This window comes from Thamnophis elegans, chromosome 3 (genome assembly GCF_009769535.1).
Source record: "Thamnophis elegans isolate rThaEle1 chromosome 3, rThaEle1.pri, whole genome shotgun sequence".
In the NCBI taxonomy this organism is placed as follows: domain Eukaryota; kingdom Metazoa; phylum Chordata; class Lepidosauria; order Squamata; family Colubridae; genus Thamnophis; species Thamnophis elegans.
Genome location: NC_045543.1, coordinates 129,519,606 through 129,541,753, shown reverse-complemented (window position 1 = coordinate 129,541,753; position 22,148 = coordinate 129,519,606). Strand labels below are relative to the sequence as shown.

The following is a 22,148-nucleotide window of genomic DNA, read 5'->3' as shown; positions in this document are numbered from 1 at the left end:
TTTTGAAAGCCTTTTAGAATTTTCTAGTAATTTTGTTTGCAATTAGCAGGAAATCTACTAGTATTGAACACAATAGAAATACATACTAGTTTCCCTTCTACATAATTGTCCCTGTCATTAAAATTCAAAATTAAATTTTGAATTGAAGCCGCAAGTGAGAGAAATCCCCTTGTCCCTCCAATCTGTACAAAACATGTCCTCTTTCAGATCATATTGCTAGCAGAACAATGCATCTACAGAACAAACTGAACTTGTCAAAACCATTTTCTTAAATATACTCAGCTTTATCAACTATAACTATTTATAGCAATAGCAGTAGACTTATATACCGCTTCATAGGCCTTTCAGGCCTCTCTAAGCGGTTTACAGAGAGTCAGCATATTGCCCCCAACAATCTGGGTCCTCATTTTACCCACCTCGGAAGGATGGAAGGCTGAGTCAACCCTGAGCCGGTGAGATTTGAACCGCTGACCTGCTGATCTAGCAGTAGCCTGCAGTGCTGCATTTAACCACTGCGCCACCTTGGCTCTTTAGTTTATGGTTTCATGTTTCCTACTATTATATATGTTCCAATTCCCTGATTCATGATCTGACATACCTTCTGATCTACTATTCTACCAAGCACTTCATTCATGATTCTGTTCCATTATTATAATTAAATCATTTTCACAACATCTTTTTCTTACATCCTACACTAATGCTTGTGCAGCTGCTCCATGTGTATACAATACGCTTCTAGGAATCTTACACAAAATCCTATGTACTTTCAAAACAGCCATGCAAGCTTTCCAAAACATGTAGTTAATTGGAACTTAATTGAGATATGCTTCACTAATTCTAGTGAAGTTTGAAAAGTGTAGCTTTTGAATGTTTTGCATAGTACTAAAATCCACTACAGTAAGAAAATAAGTGTTTCTGAAAATCCTTAAAACAAGATTATTCTAACTTATTTTTATTTCAATATGAAGTTCATTAGACAATGCCAGAAAAGGCAGTTTTTACACAGCTAATATAGCCCAGTCAGTGGAATCAAAAATTCAATACCAACACATAACATGCAAGGTGCAAATTAAGATGCATTAAAGATCAGCTAATGATTTTTCTTTCAAGAACTCACAATAAAATGAACACGTAAGACTTCTTAAAAAATATAGCACTTAACTGCTTTCTCACAGGCTTCAGAAGCAAAATATTATCATTTGGATTCAGTAATCAAGTATGAATGCAATTCCATAGATTAATCAGTAAGAAAGCAAAAGAATATAAAGATTGATTGAAGGTATTATGAATCAAAGTAGTTTGGAAATTTTTAATATAAATAAAAGTATTATGTTTACAGGCTATGCCAAACAGTAATGCTTGCAAGTAGATGTTTAGCATACCTGGATGAGAGAGACTCTCCAATAAAGACTTCATTTAATGATCTTACAGGCAAGAGGTGTGGTTCAGAAATCTGAGATCCTGCAATCACGGGCAAATTACATGGGTGAAATATAGGCCAAGCAGATGTCTCTAAAAACACACTCAAACATGAAAATGTCTCTGAACTAAAATTAAGACGATCCTTATTTTCAGACTTGGTATGAAAACGTTCATTTTATACAAACCTGGCTGCATCTATTCATAGGAACTCTGCACTTAATAGAAGCATTTGATTTCTATTCTGAGCATGTTTTCCTACTCTGTTGAGATGGCAAATTAAGAACTGAGGGGTTTAAGATTGGGCACTATTAATCATCAATCAGAGTTGAATACATTTTTGGAGAAAAACAGTACTCACTTTGATCCTGAAATCTTCCATTAACATGAGCCCTACTATGCTGTTCTTGACTCAGTTGCTGTTCATGTAAATCTACAGGGACTGGGTTAATACCAGTTCCTTCAAGGTACAACCGGATTCGTTGCCTCCATTGCCATCTTTAAAGATGAAGGATAACACAAAAAGTAAAGCAACTGAAACGGATGACAATTTTTTCCATAAATCACCACTACAACTGACACATACAGCATTCAGAAAATTAACAACTATTTCATATAAACATTACTTAACTTACAAAGATATTTAGTTGATGGGAATGAAATTCATATTCTTATCACAGTCTAAATTATTAAATAATTTCTGAAAGTTCTAGGGCAATTTAACTTTAAGCATCCCAAAGACAAATTGTTCTTTTTCTCATTTTCTGATGTTGGAGGAGATGAATTTTCAAAACAGTACAAGTTGATTTAGTGTGAAACCAAACAATCTAAATATTATACCATATATTTAAGGAAAAGAAAAATGCAATTAGTGCTTTAACATGCCTCAAAATATAGTTAATGATCATATTCCTATTACACTCAAATTATACTGAATTCATTATTTTTGCCAGATCTATTGTCACATACATATACAATATTTAGAAGATAATCTGTAGGTATGTTATCAAAATATAAAATAACCAATTCCATGCATTCCCTTACTTACTTCAATTATTTTAAAAAAATACCAGTTAGCCTCTCTAACAAATATTAAGGAGAATGACAGTATACCAGCTACTGAAGAATAACTGATAGATTTGATAATTATTGCACACGATTGGGAAATTATTATTATGTTAACAGAATTAAATTTCTGGTTGAGCTACAATATATGATCAGCCTAAACAAACATACATATCTTTTTAAAAAATGTTATTCTGATTTTTTTATTTTCTTCTAATATTTATAGAGCCTTCTCTCATCATACTTTTCAAAATAAGGAACTCAATGAAAAAAAAGTGTTTTCTAACCAATTCCCTATTTCAGAACCTACATGATTTGCACTACATGTGGGAAAATATGATGGGTGCTACCATGTGAAATAGGGAAGGGAAGAAATGATTCACCATTATTTTCAAGTTTATTCATAATTAAAACCTGTCTTAACATAATTACATGAATTATTCCTACTGGAGATTCCAGCCAAGGCCATTCCTCCCACCATTTTTATTGCTCTGACAGACTTTTGGCATGTTGTATCCACTGAATACATTCAGCTTCTTCTGGCTGTTGTAAGAAGAGGTATGTGTGCCCATTAGTTCTTTGTCCATTTTATTCAGCATTTCTGCAACTCTGTCATAGCTTCCTCAGACAGATTAGCACCCTGTTATCTCTCAGTAGCCTTCTTTTTTAATGCCAGTACTGTTACCACTTTCTATTTTAAAAATAGTGAGTTTCATCATTAATTAATTACACTGTTGGATTATACTGATTTCTCCCAAGTTATATTAGTCATCATCATAGTTCCTGCCCATTTCTTGACAATATTTTTAGTACATTTAAAACTGACTTCAAAATGTGTAAATAAGGGCAAATTAATCATTGTTTCGTATTCAGTGATTCCTATACTTCTATATTAACATAGGATGGGAAAAAAATAATCATTAGGTTTTATCCCTAATACATGTCAGTGACACTTAGATAATATTTGTCTAAAACCTAACAATATTTTTAAAGACAAAGTTATCTAGAGATTTAAGTTTATATTACCTGAATTCACCACTATAAAATTTCTGCAAAGCATCTGGAAATGAGTGCGTATATCGTACAGGTAAACACAAATGGCCCTCAGATCTGTATATAAAATAACAATAGAAAAATAATACATTGTATTAGAAAACTTAGTACATTTTTCAAGCAAAGATTTATTTTCTCTCACCCATTCTAAAAGAGGATTGTGTCATATAATAATGGATTATATTACTCTAACTGAATTTTCATGCATTTTAATTGGCAAATATGAGGGACTGAGCAATTTATCAACTATTTTTCACAGAAACGTCAATACACTAACATCTTGTATTTCATAATTCTTGTTGACTTAAATTTAAATATTTAAATGTAAACAGTGGACAAAAGCAACAACTCTCAAAAATAAACCAACATACCCATCACACTACTGAGGTATGCAGTGTTAGCAAGCACAGAATAGTAATAAAAAATAGCAAGCGATAGAAATTAAAGGCATGAGTCATTTCTAGGGAAAAGAAACAGCAAAATACAGCAATACCATTTAATTCACTATTTCTTTTCATAACGTTCTAAAGGTTCTGCAGAGTCCAGAATGAACAGATGTACACTGAATACAAAAGTGAGTGACAAAAAAGAAATACATAGAATGCAAGGGTGCAAAGCAATTCATGTTTGAATTCAGGCACCAACAGAATGTGACATGTTGTTTTAGAGTCAGCATCTTATTTTCCTGCAATTGCGAGGCCACTTCCCTATGCTGTTCTACCCCACTTCCTAAGTATTCCATTATGATTGCATTCAACTTATTTTGATATTTCTCTAGACCAGGGCTGTCAAACTCCTGGCCCATGGGCCGGATGTGTCACATGCTGGCCATGTTCTTGCCTGGTTTAGCAAAGGGGGAAAATGTCCCGATACGTCATGTGATGCTGCCGTGACGTGAGTTTGACATCCCTGCTCTACTCAACCCCGTTCCATATAACAAAGACAGTAGCAACATGCTCTTATACAGAAGCAGTTTTGCGTACTTGACAAATATTCATTCCTTACAAAAAGCCACATTTTTATAATATCCGCAATATAGGGAAATACATGTATATCTTTAAATTAATTAACCTTAAGTAATCTTTAAATTAATCTTAATTAGAAGATTAATTTATCTTGTAATACTTATTCATATAGGATTTTCTCCTCCTGCAGTAGTGGTTTTTCCCCTCTCATTTCTTTTACTTCTTTTCCTCTTCCTCCATGTCCATTTCCCCCCAAGATTCACTTGACACTACCAAAGTGAATCAAAGCACCTCATCACCCAAGCATCCTTCACCAATCCTTTTAATTTTTATCATAAAAACAGCTAACAATTTTACATGTGAACTGATGTCTTTATCATGTTTACAAATGAAATAACTTATGCACAGACCACTTACATCATGTTCCTCTGCATGTTATCTGTCAATTCCACAAAACCAGATCATCTTCACTTAGATCTATTACATCACCCCCTTTTCTTTTAGTTTCACAGACATGCAAAACACGTTTAGGTTCATTTTTATTGCAGCCAAAGTCAACTAAATGAACTTTTTACAAGCAGACCAAAAAGAAAAAAAATATGATTCCTGTCATTTGCTTCTCCTGCATATGTCATGGTTATCACCATACCGGTCCAAAGATATTGATCTCCACTATCCATCATGGCTTTGATCTATCACAGCTGTCATGTAATATTTTTAATAATATAGAGAAACTGAGACTGAACTATCATCTTAATTATATCTATGGCATATGCTGCATTCCCTGCTCATAGTAACAATACTAGTAAATGTTGACACATTTTGGGCAGAATATTGTAAGCGACTAATACTCAGTTTTGCTTGCAACATTCTCATATTGTTTTATGCACATTAACATAAGAGGCTATTTTGCAGGTTACCTACTTTCCATCAACTCATGGTATTAAAAATACATAGGTGTTTAAAATAGGTTAATGTTACTATTTTCATATTAGGTGTTGCTGATTAAGAGAGCCAGTTTGGTGCAGTGGCTAAGGCTCCAGGCTAAAAACTGGGAGACCATGAGTCCTGCTTTACACATAAAGTAAGCTATGCAATGTTGGGTCAGTCTCTTTCTCTCAGCCCTAGGAAGAAGATCATGGAAAACCATTTGTCGAGAAAGGAATCAAAACTGATTTGAAGGCCACCCTCCCAATCCCACAAACTATAGCTTTAGAGACAAAGAAAGGGAGGAGATCATAGTACATGATAAATATTTAAAAGCGAAGACTTTTTATTCTAATGTAGCAACATGCTTAAAATGAAATGTCATTTTCATATATAATCAATGTACATTGGATAACATTAGGTGTACAACCAAGTGGAAAGTACCACTACTTCAAGATAATCAAATGCTATTATCAAGTAACACTAATTTACTCTTAGAATAGCAATGCAGTGTTTACATTATAATGGACTCAGGGTATATAATTCATGAGCTAAAATGCTAATGAATGCACTTCTAGTGGAAATTGTATTAGTTATCAGATGAAAATTATTTTGATGCTGATGAATACTAGTGTAGTATTAGAGTTAGTGTTGGATTTGGATCAGGAAAACCAATATTCTAGCTCATACCTAACCATGGAGTTCATTAACAATTTTGGGGCTTGTTATTATCTCTCACCTCAACCTATCTTACAGACTAATTGTGGGGAAAAATGAGAAAAGCAGGATGCAAGGTTAGTAAGTAAATAAATACACTGATACTGAAATTTGTAGAACTCAATTTAGAACATTTGATTTATTTAGGCATATAGATAGACCCAGTTTGGTCTAACTGTTAAGGCATCAGGATTAGGTTAGGTTAGGGTTAGTGGTCTAGTATCTAAGGCACCAAACTAGAAAGTGGGAGACTATGAGTTCTAGTCCTGCCTTAGCCATGAAAGCCAGTTAAGTGACCTTGGGTCAATCACTATCTCTTAGTCCAACTTGCCTTTACAGGATTGTTGTGGTGGGGAAAATAGGAACAAGGAGTATTGATTTTGTTCACCACCTTGAATTATTTGTAACAATAATAAAGGTGCGATACAAATAAATAAATATTTAACATCAAAATTTTAAAAGTTACATTTATGAACTTATAGTAATACTTTGTACACTTGCAGAACCATTCTGTTTTTTTCTGATTAGCATAATACTGCTACTGAATTAAGCTTTGACCATTTATGCTTCTGAGGACATTTTCACACAAATAAAAGGTAAAACAAAATGTGGGGAAAAGGTTGAATATAAGATAATACATCAGAAGTATCTATGGGGTTCAAATTTCTATAATGTGGCAATTATTTATTTGGCTACCCAAACTCATCATAAGATGCCAGCAAATCTTAGGCTCACCTATCTGGATCTGTATTTATTCCAATAACTGGTTTTAATCGATCCAGCACCTTACTGGCCGCCAGAAGCATTGTTCCATCACCTAGGAAAAAGATAGGGTATCAGAGCATGTTTATATAAGAATTTTTTAACATTCCAAAATGAAGTATTGGACAAACATCTTAAGGGGGAAAAGGGACTATATGTATTGTTATGTGCCTCAACGCATCTGGGGGCTGTTAATGCATCTTTGAAGGCAGTCAGCTGAAAGAGTACAGGTACATGCTCTCCTGAAGAGGATAATTCTTGAGTCAGGATTCAGACTCAGTTAAACTGATTATTTTTCATGTAGTAAAATATTCTGTTGGATGATTGAGATTCCCCATGATGGGGAATTATGCATCCCATGGTCGTATCAGAGATACATACATCAAGTCTCAGCAATGTCTCAGCAATATTTCACAGCATAGTATCTTTCTGACTACCTACAAGGTTTGAAAGTCAGAGGTATTATTTTGCAAAGGTACATTTGAACAGGCAACTTGAGTCAATAATTATGAGGGAACGTCATCAAACCTGTGGCTACTCCAAAATGGAGAATTCAATAGTCCTTTTGCCATATTTTTATTTGATGTATTAAGTTGTATACAGTTGTTAAAATCATAGTATAACAATCAAAGACAGTAAGAAATTATAGTAAGAACAATCATCCATTATGATTTTCTTTAATATAGTAATTTTTTGTATCAGTGGCTATTGGGTTAAGGTATTCTCGCCAAATAATAAATTCACCCATAAAACAATCCAAATACACCAAGGATGTGCAGTCAGGGGAGGCGGGGCCTCACCAGTGTCATGAGAGGAAAAAAAGAAAATTACATTAAAAGGAAAAAGGCTAAGGTAGTTGCTGCCAGAATGACTCTGCTTAGTGCTAACTGCAGGGGGAGGCCAGAGAACTATGGGCCTCCTTTGCATAAGGAATTTTTCGCCTTTTAACCCTTGCTCAGAGTTAAGCAAGGGTTAAAAGACAAAAAATTCCTTATGCAAAGGAGGCCCGTAGTTCTCTGCCTCCTGATCTGGGAGCAGCAAATCGTGCCTAAGTTGCTTTTTTATTTAATTTTTTACATTTTCATCATGGCGGGCGGACAAGAGGAGAGTTGAAATGATCCTCTGACACAGCTGGAAAAGGTGGGTCCAAGGGAGGGGGCAGGAATTCAAAATTCCAATCATCCATCCACTATAATATGCAGCTATAAAGTGACATTTGATGTTTGACTGAGTATATAAGTGTAGAAATATGGGACATCATTTTGAAATGGTCAGTTTCCTATAGAAAATTATAGTTATTCTTGAACACTTCCCAAAATTCACTGCAACATGTATGTATTATTTGGTTCACCAGTTGAAACAGAAATAGTTCCCTGAAGAATATTTAAAGTGGTAAAAAGAAGCTGACTTCTTCAAATGAGGAGCCCGGACGAGGCTGGAGCGAGAGCCGCGGAGGCGAAAGGCAAAGAGGGGTGGGGGTGTTCCAAGAGGCCCCCTCCCCTTTTGGCACTCCGCAAGCCAGGCCCGCAGCGGCAAGAGGCTCAGCTCCACTTCTATCGCCCTCCCCTCCGCTCCAGAGAAGCCGGCCTTGGGCGAGTCTCCACAGCATCTATTCCGTCTCCAAGCAGCCCCAGGAAGAAACGGGCCAGCCCCGCTTCTCCCCCGGACTTTCCAGGAGCGGAGGACCGCATTCTGCTCCCCCTTCCAAGCCCCAAGTGGCCAGCCGTTCGCCTCCGCGGCTCTCGCTCCAGCCTCATCTGGGCTCCTCCTCGGCGGGCCCTCCGGAGCTCTGGGAGAAAGCAGCGGGAGCCTAGGTTGGCCACTTGGTGCTTGGAAGGGGGAGCGGAATGCGGGTCCTCTGCTCCCGGAAAGTCTGGGGAAGCGGGGCTGGCCCATTTCCTCCCGGGGCTGCTTGGAGATGGAACTGGGGCTGCGGAGACTCGCCCACGGCTGGCTTCTCTGGAGCAGGGGGGGGCGATAGAAGTGGAGCTGAGCCTCTTGCCGCTGCGGGCCTGGCTTGCGGAGTTCAAAAAGGGGAGGGGGGCTCTTGGAACACCCCCACCCCTCTTCGCCTTTTGCCTCCGCGGCTCTCGCTCCAGCCTGGGCAGGAATCGGTGCTCCTCTGCTGCGGGCAGGACGTACTCCTGGTGGCCTGCGGCTCCAGCGCCTGCAAGGTGGAAGTGTTTGCCCTGCGGGGCGGGCAAAAGCCGAAAGAAATCACCCCACCGCTTCTGTTTGACATAGAGGCGCCCCGCAGCTGGGTTGGACATAGCTACGGGGCGCAGGGCGCCTCTATTTCAGACATAGCTGCTGCAGGGGGGGGGGCAAAAGCTGCTTTCTTTCTTTTTGCCTCATCAGCCATAAGCTTCACCGCACGTCACTGAAATACACCATTATACAATAAAGTACAAATACATTATTGTATAGGAATTACAACCTCTCTTCCTATACTTAATGGAATAACTAGATATTTTCTGAAACCCAGAAGACAAGGATTAAACCAAATGTCTGTTGAGAAAGATTTTTGGAATATTGGAGAACATAACCTCTCTTCCTATACTTAATGGAATAACTAGATATTTTCTGTAACCCAAAAGACAAAGATTAAATCAAATATCTGTTGAGAAGGAGTTTTGGAATATTGGAGAGGTAACTGAAAATGTCTACTTTCAAAACCTCATCAGATGGCATATTTGTATAGATGGGGCTTAAAAGGAAGTTTACCTTATTTGACTTGTTCACAAGGGCAGATAAAAGTGGACACTCAGATAACCTGGTTCTGAATTACACATAATCTTAAAAGTGACAACCAGCACCCTGGCAACTGTACCATTTTCCATCGCTAAGCATTATGGCTGTAAAGCACAGCTGCATCACTTAGCAGCAGCAATCCCTGCAGTCCAGTTGCCATAATTAACTGAATCCTCCAGTCATTAAGCAAAGTAACTTCCTGCGGACTTCCCACAACCAAAGTAAGTGGAAGAGTCAATGGGAAGTTGCAAGTCCCAGGATGGCAGGCAGGTTGCTGCTAGATTGGAGAGGGTGCATAAGAATACACAAAACTGGAACAATGCAAGCCAGGTGTGCAAGAGGTGCAACAAGGGTCAGGGAAAGTATGGTATGAGTCAGAGAATATATGTGAGAAGCATGACAATGTCCGGGAGGGTACATGAAGGTGTGGCATGGATTGAGAAGTGTGTACGAGGGTATATGGGAGGCACATGTCAAAGAGTGTGTGCAAGTGACTGGTGCAAGCTGGGAGGGCTAAGAGAAGATGGGAAGATGGGAAAACTTATCCCAGAGGGAAGAGCAAGAGGTTCAGTTTAATCACACACTATAATTTCTCAGGATATATCAGTAGGTAAGAAAGTAATAGCTTTAGTTTGGCAATATTCTGTCAATTAGTTGTAAGAAAATAAAGGATTGGACTTGACTGGATCTTGCAGTCTCATCAGGGCCTGGAAATTCACCAACATTTTAGCTTAGACTTACTTGTAGATTGGCAATTTTGGCTTTAATATTGCTGCAAAAGTATTTATTCAAGTTTTCAATGACTCAAAATACATTTCCCCACTCACAAGTTAATACCTCCTGCTGCTATAACAGCATCTGCCCACCGGACAGTCTCTTCACCATAGTCTCTCCGTTTCACAAGCCGAACCTCAATCTTCTCATTTCTACAGAGAGATATTGAAAAGCAAGTGATTGTTCTGGTTTTCATAGTTAAGAAACGTAAAAAGTGAGGTCAGTCAATGCCTCCTAGGAAAAAAACAAAGTGAAAAGTAAAGCCTATAGACTGACAAAATTCATACCGTATTTCCCCAAAATTATGACATGTCCTGATAATAAGGCCATGCCTCATTTTTTGATGGGCAAAAAGATAAGCCCTCCCCCGGACAACCCCCCCCATCTCTGGCCAGGCAGAGCGCTGCTCACCAACCTAGCGGTATCCCAAAAGTGCCAAGCTGCAGGAACGGGGGGGGGGGGGGAGGCAAAGGTGATCACATTGCTTAGCGCCTTTGGGATACTGCTAGGTTGGTGAGTGGCACTGTGCCCAGCTGAACAGGGGGTTGCTGAGCGGCTGCTCTCTTGTGAGTGGGCTCCCAAACAGCCGGGCACAGCCTCATGGGCGAATGGCTGTGTTGCGCTGTCGCTGACACAGCAGCCATGAAGCGACCACACTCATGAGCAGTTACCCAACAAACCCCCTTTCCAGCCAGGCAGAGCACCATTCACTGACCTAGGAGTATCGCCAAGCCATGTGAGCGCCTGTTCGCTGCTGCCTGGCTCCCACGGCTTGGCGCCTTCAAAAATGGCACTGAATGGCTCTCTGCATGTCTGGAGAGGGGGGTAGCAAGAGCAGCTGTTCCGCTGTTGCTTACGCGCCTCCCAGCCTCACAATGCCCTGGCCCAGCTCTCTCCACAGAGCCAGGGGACTTCCGCTTCCACCGCATGGCTTTTTCTGCAGCTTCCAAACTGAGTCTTCTGGCAGTGGCCACTCTGGGCGTACGCTCTATGGTTGTACGCTCTCCTGGCAGCTGGCCCACAATACCGGGCGGTGGCGAACAGGCGCTCACGCGACTTGGTGATACCCCTAGGTTAGTGAATGGTGCTCTGCCCGGTTGGAAAGGGGGTTTGTCAGGTGGCTGCTCATGAGTGTGGTTGCTTCAAGGCTGCTGTGTTGTGCTGCTGCGACAGTGCAACACAGCGATTTGCTCATAAGGCTGTGCCCGGCTCTTTGGGAGCCTGCTCGCAAGAGAGCAGCTGCCTGGCAACCCCAAAACAATAAACCCTCCCCTCATAATAAGGCCCAAGCCATATTTTGTGACTAAAAAGAAAATAAGACCCTGTCTTATTTTTGGGGAAACACGGAATGAACTACTTATGAAACAGATCAATAATTTACATCAGGCCGAATTATCGGTTGCGTGAAAATATCCACATATTGCATTCAACTCTCTCACATGTTAAATCCATGTAATCTATGCGTCTGCAAGGATTAAACAACTGTATCAGAATTTTGTTGATGCTTTATTAAGGTGAATCCAATTGGAATCAGAAAAAATTAGGAACCAGTTTGGTATAGTGGTTAAGGCACCAGGCTGGAAATAAGGATGCCATGAATTCTAGCCTTGCTTTAGCTCTCATCCCTAGGAAGAGGCAATAGCAACCCACTTCAGAAAAAACTTGCCAAGAAAGCACCAGGAGTCAACACTGACTCAAAGGGATCAAATAACAACAATAAAAACATATATATTGCTATACATAACAAGAAACAAAGAGCAAAATTATCTATTAGGACTTCAGATTTTATCTGCAGAAGTGTTTCAAAGCATGCAAAGCATGCAAAGACATTTCTGCTTTAAGATATTGCATCTGTTACATTTGTATTCCCATCCATTCAGAAGTATCTTTTGAAGCTAAATCCAATTTGCTTCAGTGTTCATATACAAGTAGTCCTTGATTTACGACAAGTTGTTTAGCGACTGTTTGAAGTTATGACTGACCTCCCCAGCATTTCTTATAATCCGAATTTGGAGTTCTAATGGCCACACACACATCCCTGCAGCTATGTGATTGTATTTTGGGTGCTCAACAATCAGCCTGCATTTATGGCTGTTTGCAGTATCCCACAGTCATGTTGGCAGTTCAAATTAGGTGTTGCTGATTAAGAGAGTCAGTTTGGTGTAGTGGCTAAGGTTCCAGCCTAGAAACCAAGACACCATGAGTCCTAATTTATATGCAAAGCCAGCTACATGACTTTGGGCCAGTTTCTAAAGCCTAGAAAAAAGGCTATGGCAAACCGCTTGCCAAGAAAGCTGCAGGAACTTGTGCAAGCAGCCATTAGGAATCAAGACTGACTTGAAGGCAACCTTCCCAACTCCCACATTATAGCTTTAATGTGATCACAGGTGATCACATTTTAGGTGCTCAGGAACCAGCCCATATTTATGGCTGTTTGCAATATCCCATGTTCTTGTGACCACAATATATGAGCTTTTTTTGCTGAAAATCAGTGTTTACTTCTGGTTTCTGGCAAAAAACACTCCTTGTGAACAATGGATTTGCTTAACAATTACTGCAAAAAAGTTGTAAAATCGAGAGTGGCCATGGGGTGACCTGCTTAACAATTGGCATGACTTATGACTGTAATCCCAGCTCAATTATAGTTGTAAGTAGAGGACTCCTCTACTCTAGAGGACTGTACTATTGGATCAGAGTCATTATGTAATATTTTAAAAACAGGGAATATAAGAATAACGTTTAAATGTTCAGAGCCTCTGCTCACTGACATTATTTCAATTAAAATCAAAATTCTTGATATGTATCCTTACCTTAGACTATTTACAATATGTTCCACATTTTTGGTATGAATCCGATGCCGCTCTAATAGACCACTATAATTAGATCCTTTTAATGCAAGCTGTGAAAGAGAAAATTGGAAAAACAAATTGAAATAACGCAGGCATTTAAAAAGATAGAATGCAAAGAATTAGAAATTTAAAAATTATTTTTCCACTAATTGAAACAAGTACATCAGTTAAAAATATTTTAAAATTAAAAAAATAGCGTAAGAATTTGCAACACATTACCATTTTAAGCTATAAGCCTACAGACTTTATATATAAGCATTAACTGTGTTAATCAAATATTATCTTAATGAACTGATCACTATGCCATCTACAAATAACTGCCTCACATCTGACTCCCACATAAGTTTCTCATCTTAACCTATCTCAAACTAAGAAACAATGGTTAATAACTTTAAAGCAAAATAGGACATGAAGCCATGATTTCAAGTGAGCTTTATATTCTGCTTATTAGGAAGCTATCATCTACAGTTTCCCAATTAAAGATGATGTTTTTCATCTGTCTGAATTTTATTTTCTGACTTCCATTTTTCCTCAGTTTCAATTAATATGACACTGCTTAAATAAGCATTACATTGAAAAATACAACCTAGAACAATGATGTCAGTTACTTGGATCATCTCTATATTCCTAATGACCAGGATTTTAATACTAGTATGAAATAAGTCTCTGAGAACAGTCTATTAATCGCCTGGACAGATCATTCTTATAGACTTCCCATCCTGTAGAGAGGAGTAGTGGATTATGTCTACCTTGCATAAAACCACTTCATAGTTTTATCATTACAAAGGAATAGTTGCAATAACTTTTGCATTTCCTACTATCTAGTAAGTAATACACAAAATCACATGTGACCCAATTACATGAATATGGCTGTCAACAAATTGGAAGAGCTCCAAAGCTGTTGTGTAATCACACATTTGAGTTATTTCAATCACGGTAACCAAACAGAAAATAGAATTTAAAATAAACCTAGTAAATCAATGAAAATATAGAACAAGTGGGAAAACAGAATCAGCCATATTTTAATAGGCACTACTTTCAACAACCACTTCATTACAATTCTCTACAGCGCTCAAAATTTTGGCTTATTCTGTATTCATTGTCAGACTATTTAGCTGATTGGACATATTTTGAAAGATACACAGAACTACAAGTATTTGACTGACTAAACTGAAAGAGTATTGTCTGAATATAGTCAATGCTGCATGTATAGAGAAAAACTATGGTAGATTCTTAATATACAACTTGTGTACATTATAAATTCACAACGAAGTGAGTATATGGCCAGCAAAAAGCTAGAGGAACAATGCTATATTTCATTTCATTTTAATTAAGCAGTCAAGTTAATACAATAATGCACCAAAAAAGGAATTAAAACATCAACTCTTTACAAAATTACTCAATATACCTGACTACAGTTGGTCAGAAATAACAAAAAAAGATACATAATATTTCTATAGTAATCCCTGCTCAGAGCACTTCTCAATGAATGTAACCCACATATTACATTGTGAATGCTGTGTGTGTTATTTACCTCCAGAAATTTTGAAATACCATGGTATTTTTTTAAAAAAATCAAGACTTTCAAAACCTTTCAAAATATGTATATCAGAAGTCTAAAGTAAAAGACCTTCACACCAGGTCATAATTAGAATGGCACAACTGCTGTTATATCTTAGTTTCATATATACAATTTATACAATAAACTCATATGTACATAAGTCACATTGCACATGAACTCCTTATCCAAGCTAACTGAAATGTTCCACTCTGCTCTATTTAATGACAACATAGTTTAATATGAGGCATTTTACCTGTTCTGATTCTAGAGGCTGATGTGTGACATCCTTCCAAAAAAATAATCTACTGAAAAGTTGATGTTTTTATGGATTTGCTTATAAGTAAGGAATGGTTACAGAAAGAAGAGATATGTTCAATTTTACAGTGAAGAGCTATCAAATTTGTTTATACTTGTGATGAAGAGTGGAACTAATTTCTTTATGTTTCTTTTCTTTTTATTTCATTTTTTTTCTTTTTACACTTTTACTCTTTACTTTTCTTTCCATCCCATTAACACCTATTAACTACATATATCAAAAGACAATGTTTCAATCCAGTCATACAATGAAACCAACTTAGTTCACTGAAAATGTTTCTTTAACTAAAGCAAATGTGTCCAAATGTCTGACCTTTGGATAATGCTATCAGAATATGTCGTAAATACTCACTATCAGAGTCTTTTCCAGAGACTCTGAAAAAGTCAACAAAGCCAATCTCATCAGGTTAAGAATGTCCTACCAAAATTACATTCCAGGAAAAAAAGACTGAAAAAGATAATATATATGTTTCAGTCTTTATATTCTAGTTTACAATTTATTTTCTTAGTGATACTGAAGTGTAATGACTGGAAGGGTTACAAAAATCCCTTAAATATTAATTATTCTAGGTAAAAATTAAAATTTACTATTAGCCTACTGTCCTGAAGAAATATTAAGGGTGCCTAAAGAACTGCAAGAAAGAGAGGGAAATTATTTCTATGTCAGAAACAATTCTTCATCTATGGTAAATTACCAACTTTATCTAGTTCCAATTTCTTAATTTAAACACTCAAAATGAACATTTCAACAAAACTGGAGCAACTAAAAAACACAAGTTATCTTGTTTTATTTTACTAGCTGTTAAGTTTATTTACTTGTCAATAACGTGTGTGTATGCAAATGCGCGCCCGCACACAAACACACACAGACAGACGAGTTGATTAAACTGACTGACAAAGTGGGGAAATGTGAGTTTTGCAAATAATTTCTGCCTGTGTTTCTAATATTTTTCTATCTAATCTCCCTTTTCTTTCAAATTCAGGGTCATTTTCGTTTAGGATAAATACAATAGAAAGAAGCAAAAACTATAACAGTGTTTAAAGAAGTTATTTAATAACTATTTTATCACTACTGAATAGACAAAAGTGTTTCAAATGAGTACCAACATTTCTAAATCCTTGGGAAAAGACTGAAATGTTTTGCTAATTAATAGAATAAATACAAGTGATCAGGAAGTGTTGCTTCCACAATCAAAGCACCCTCGGCATATAATATCAGAATCAGCACAGTGATACCACTTTAAGGAACCACCACTGCTGCCATCTGAAAAACAGAGCAAGACTTGAATGATAAGTAAGAGCTTAACAGTACTATGTTCCATGGACAAAATCTGGCTCTACTCTATTCCCCAACAACAAATCACTGATGATTGTGTGAAAGTACTGCTCTACAGTAAGCTACTTATTCTGGAGAAACTGTTTTGAAGTTTGGGGGGGGGCAGTAGTCTAGCAACTGTAAACAATACATCCACATGGCTCCAAAAAAAATTGCTGCCAAGAAAAAGTAAGCTGGATTGAATGGGAACGGAACTAAAAAAAAAAGTTTACCCAGGAGCAAAACGAATGTTTTTGGTGGAATATATTATTTCTGTCTGCATTCATCTAGTCCACTTCAAAATATTACAGGATGCCCAGGACAGATCTGGGAGACCCAAAAGAATTGATATTGAATTGCTGTTAAGTTCTTATTTTATCCCATTCATATTTTTCTTCTTAGATCTCCGCTGGGCGAGATTATTCGGAGGCACGGGATTAAGTACCATCAATATGCGGACGATACGCAGTTGTATCTGTCCGCCCCGTGCCAACTCAATGAAGCGGTGGACGTGATGAACCGGGGCCTTGAGGCTGTTAAAGACTGGATGAGAGCTAACAAACTGGTACTCAACCCGGAAAAGACCGAGTGGCTGTTGTGTTTTCCTCCCAAAAATTTGGCTAATGTTCCAACAATCAGGCTGGGGGGGCAAAATTTACACCCCTCAGACAGGGTCCGCAACTTGGGAGTCCTCCTGGATTCACAGCTGAGTTTTGAGCATCACTTGTCGGCTGTGACCAGGGGGGCATTTGCCCAGGTTCGCCTGGTACGCCAGTTGCGGCCCTACCTGAACCGGGAGGCTCTCACAACAGTCACTCGAGCCCTTGTGACCTCTAGGCTGGAATACTGCAATGTGCTCTACATGGGGCTGCCCTTGAAGAGCATCCGACGACTTCAGCTAGTTCAGAACGCGGCCGCGCGAGTGATTATGGGCGCACCACGGTACGCCCATATAACACCAATCCTCCGTGAGCTGCGCTGGCTACCTGTTGATCGTCGGGTGCACTTCAAGGTCCTACTTACCACCTATAAAGCGCTCCATGGTAGTGGATCTGACTATTTGAGAGACCGCCTCCTGCCAATTAGCTCCCTGCGTCCCATCAGATCGCACAGAGTAGGCCTCCTCCGAATTCCATCCGCCAGTCAGTGCCGACTGGCGACTACGCGGAGGAGAGCCTTCTCAGTTGCAGCTCCGACATTATGGAACACCCTCCCCGTGGAGATCCGTACCCTCACCACAGTCCAGGCCTTCCGCACAGCCCTGAAGACCTGGCTATCCCGTCAGGCCTGGGGATAGGATTACTCTCACCCCGCCCGAATGTTGAATGAATGTTGTGTTTTTATGGATAATTTTCTTTTATTCACGATTTTTTTTCCTTTAAGTCTTGTCTTGCACCCCCTTCCCCTCATTATTGTAAGCCGCCCTGAGTCCCTCCAGGGAAAAGGGCGGCATATAAATTCTTAATAAAATCTAAATCTAAATAAAAAATCTCCACCCCCAAGTACAGGATCTGCTTTTTCTGGATCAAACAAATGATGATCTATTGGTTGATCAAGGATTGGCCAACAAGCCAGGAATTGTCACCTGAGCCAGTCATTGTGGGCTGAGAGAGTGACTGGCTCAAGGTCACCCAGCCAGCGTTCAAGCTTAAGATAGAACAAGAACTCCGTCTCCTGGTTTCTAGTCTGGTGCCTTAACCTCTAGATCAAACTGGCTCTCATTTTATTTCATTGATATTTATTTATTTACTTTAATTTTAAATATATGCATACTGTAAAGCATAATCAGAATGGTTAACATTGCATTTCACATAAGCATTTTAAAAAAGGTACCGTAATTTCAGTATGCTTAAGAATGAAGAATTAACAACTAAAATAGATAACTGAAGTATCAAGCCAAGATTCTCCAGTCTGGAGTACTGCCTGGAAGTGATAGAAGTTGAAATCAAACACACTTAGCTTCTAGATTATTGAAGACTGAACAGCCAAAAACATGATTAAAAATTGAATATCTGAAGAATATAATGTTCCATGTTATCGCTCAACTGCTTATCTTTAGCTGTTTGTTTACATAATTCTAATACTATGAAAGAATATAATTCCTTAGAAGATACATTGATGGTTGAGTGGAATTCATCAACTTAATGGAGAACAAGTATGCTAATTAGTATCAGTCATAAAAGCTATTTCTAATATCAAGGCGTGTATGCTTCTAAAGGCCAGTCGCTCTGGAATAAGTAAATGCTATTTACTTGTTCTGTTAACAGGAACATAATGACCAACTAGATAGAACTTTAATTTGTTCCTTTGAAATTGTTCTAAATATTGCTGAAATAGTTACAGCATACTGTACAACTCTGAATAGAAGGATGAGCCAAACCCATGTACTTCAACAGTCTTCCCTAAATGACCCATCATACAGTAATCTCAGAATTACTGTATCAATCAATCAATCAATCAATCATTATAACTGAATTCTGAAACCTGGCATTCCAGAACATCAGTACTGTATCATTTATACCAAGACCAACAAGCTGCTTGAAAGTGGGTAGGTGCTATTTCTAATTGATATTTCTTGGACAATAAAAAAGTTTAGCAACCAAACCTTACAGTAAAAAGAGGACTGGTTCTTCTTTGTCAACTGTTGCTGCTCTGTGTAACTGAGAGCAGATAAATTATAGTTGTCTCTTCCCTGAATTAAGTAATTACATTGTAAAGTCATCTGATTTAAATACTGGCTACAATATATTGATTAAATATATTAAAACAGAAAGTAAAGAAAGTGAGTATGCGAGAAGAACATATGTAGCCCAATTTTCTTTCTTGTAGCCCAAGATCTACTGGATCAGCCTCCATATTCAATCACCAGGCAGTATGATATGAAACAGATTTATTGGTTTTATCTCTATGCTTTCTAATCATACTTATGTGTATATCAAGGCCTATGGAAAAGCAAGATCTGGATGTACTACCTCAAAGAGAACAAATCTTATACCAATGTTGAGATTTGTTTTGGTGTAACTTTTGTAAATTTCTTCAACCACCACCCATGACCAGGGACTGTTTATTCCACAATAACAGAATATGGCTCTAGAGCAGTGGTTCCCAATGTGGGGCCCACACCCCACAGGGGGGCAATTTGATTTTTAATGGGGGAATTTGAACCTTGTTTAAATAAGTTAATGGTCTTTTAGGCTTCCTCTGCGTGAGTAGAGTTCACTTTTTAAATAAAGTAAGAATTATATGTTGGGGGTAGGGTATCAGGATTTTAAAGAAGCTTAGATGGGGCATGGCCGAAAAAAGGTTGGGAACCACTGCTCTGGAGTCTAGGATGTTAAACAATGATACTTGGTTTGAACTCTTCCTCTCCAATAGCCCAGTTTTCTTCCCCCTGGAACTCAAGCCAACCTGAATAAAAACTTCCAAATTCAAATCAAATCTTTATTAAAATAGCTGCACCGCCTACATATCCACACATTATAAAGCCCCTTTTCCCCCTGCTCCAAGACCCCCGCCATAAAAAAGAGAGGCACAGACCAACCACAGATTGTCCACTAAGTTTCTCTTAAGTTTTCAAATGGTGTGAGGACCAGGTCTGTGAAGCCTTTAAATGTCCCTAAGGCAGCCTTCCTCACCTGAGGTAGGCCAGGTATGCTGGAGGACTTCTCCCTCGGTCCCGCAACCTGGGACACCTGGAGGGGGGTGAGCACCACCAAAAATGCCCCCCACCTGCCCAACACCCCCCCCTGCCCTCCACCCACACCGCCTCTAGGCTCCTGCGCCTCCTTTCCCCGCGGGGGACTAGCCCACCCGAGGCGCCGCGGCCTCTCACCAGTTGCTTGAGATCCTCCTCGGAGAGCCCCGCATAGCGGTACCGCTGCTGCTCGAACTCGTAACGGGTCGTCTTGGCCACCACCACTACCCGGGATGGGCGAAAGGCGCTGCCGGCCTTGGAGGACAAGCTCGAGCGGCCGCCGGAGCCGAGGCACCGCCGCGAAGGGGAAGGAGAAGGAAGGGGAAAGGAGGGTGGCGACGAAGAAGAAAACGACGGCGGCGACCCTTCTCCCGCCAGCGAGGGGCAACGCAGGGGGAGTCCAGCTGTGGTGGCGGCGGCGAAGGAAGAAGCCGCGGGCTCAGCCAAGCGGACGCGCGGGACGGCCAGGTGCCTCCTTGGCGGCGGTTGCCGCCGTAAAGATTTGAGCAAGGCGCGGAGGGTGGCACCGGGATTGCCGCCACTCAGGTAGCTTGGGAGGCAGGTCATAGCCCGGGGTCGAGAGAGTCCTCCGGGAGCCACCGCCGCTGATGAAGGCTGCCTTATAAGCAGGGAAGGCGAAAAGAAGAACGGAGCGGCGACCTTCCCTCAGGTTGGTTTGGTGGGGTTTTTTTTGCGCCTCAACGGCGCAGCTCGTGCTCCCGAGGCGGAGTCCCTACACGCACACACCCTTCGCTCGTGCGTGCCACTTGACACCCGCGCGCGCAGGTGGCTGCGTGCGCGCTCGACTAAGAGCTCCCCGAACCCGCGAGGGGGCGGGGCGGGAAAGGAGACGCGGGGAAACAGCAATGCACGCTCCGCGCACGCGCGGCTTCAAGTCCCTCCCCCTACCTCACCGACTCTTCCTTTCCCCTCCCTTCCTCCTCCCATTCGAACGTCCCGTACCCTACTCGTCCGCAGCCTGTCGGGAACATCACTTTGCCTTCTGCGCCTGTGCGGGCGTTTTGACCAATCGGGAAGGAAAGAGCTGTCTATCTCTAACTAGTTTCGGAAGGAGAACGCCGTGACGTTAAAGGCGGCGGCTTTCCCAAAAAGAGCGACGCCTTTACCTCCTGGGCTTGTGCGCCAGCGGGAGTGTCGCAGCGCTCTTTTAACGCGCCGTTCGGCTTTCCGTACCTTCAGACGTTTAATCGTGGGGAAACTGCACTCCCAACGGTTTTGGGAGGGGGCTGCGTGGAGTGTGATTTCCTGCTGCCCCCTTTTATTCGTACCCATTTCATTCATACTCATATTTATTCTTATACCTTTTATCTTGTAAAAAATTGACAAATAAATAAAATTCCTCAAGTCCGAACTTTTGAGTCTGTGTATGTTGCCCGGACTTTCCTAGTTTTATTTGCAGTTCGATTTTTGTGCACTAATGAAATGAATAGCCTCAATATATTCTTCCCAAGATAGTTGATTGCAAACTTATCCAAAAAACTGCTACACCATCTCCAAGATGAAAGACTGTTTGCTTTTGGCGGGAGTCAATTAAAATACATTTCCAACCCTCATTTAATATTTGCACTCCTATATGGAGCCAAGAAGCTCCTTGTGGGAGGTTCCATTCAAGCACAAGAAGTTCTTTTTTGATCACAGATTAGCTCTGTGTGGGAAGGCTTTTTAAATGATTCCCATAGAGGCATTGAATTGGAACCTGTCCTGGAAGATACTGGAAACCAGAAGCATTTGGCTCTTCAAGAAGCCATCAAAAAAACCTCAGGCACGTTTTTTAGATTTGCTATATTTTTATTAGTATTGTCTAAGCATATAAATCCTGATCTTTTAAATTCCCAAGTCACACAGGACACACATGCCAATTTTCAATTCTGTAGAAATTAAGGAAACTGGATTTTATTGAACCTGGCCATGGGTGCATCTAATCCAGCAATCTTAGTTTATGCTGATTGACCAGTGGCCC

General features: G+C 39.8%; 1 protein-coding gene across 3 annotated transcripts in view; it reads right to left on the bottom strand.

Annotated features, from left to right (window-relative positions):
- NADK2 (NAD kinase 2, mitochondrial) overlaps window positions 1-20,996 on the bottom strand; it is a 29,883-nt gene extending 8,887 nt beyond the window's left edge. Inside the window, exons 1-7 of one of the 3 annotated variants that reach the window (XM_032214742.1) lie at window positions 20,306-20,996; window positions 13,244-13,332; window positions 10,497-10,585; window positions 6,882-6,963; window positions 3,511-3,594; window positions 1,781-1,917; window positions 1,383-1,461 (exon numbers count right to left, since the gene is read on the bottom strand). In XM_032214742.1, the coding sequence (XP_032070633.1) occupies window positions 1,383-1,461; window positions 1,781-1,917; window positions 3,511-3,594; window positions 6,882-6,963; window positions 10,497-10,585; window positions 13,244-13,332; window positions 20,306-20,734 (989 nt within the window). In that variant the 5' untranslated portion in view covers window positions 20,735-20,996. Of the gene's footprint in view, window positions 1-1,382; window positions 1,462-1,780; window positions 1,918-3,510; window positions 3,595-6,881; window positions 6,964-10,486; window positions 10,586-13,243; window positions 13,333-20,305 lie in introns of those variants that run through there. The other 2 variants (XM_032214743.1, XM_032214745.1) reach the window with 2 other exon arrangements.
- Window positions 20,997-22,148: the final 1,152 nt, after the last annotated feature.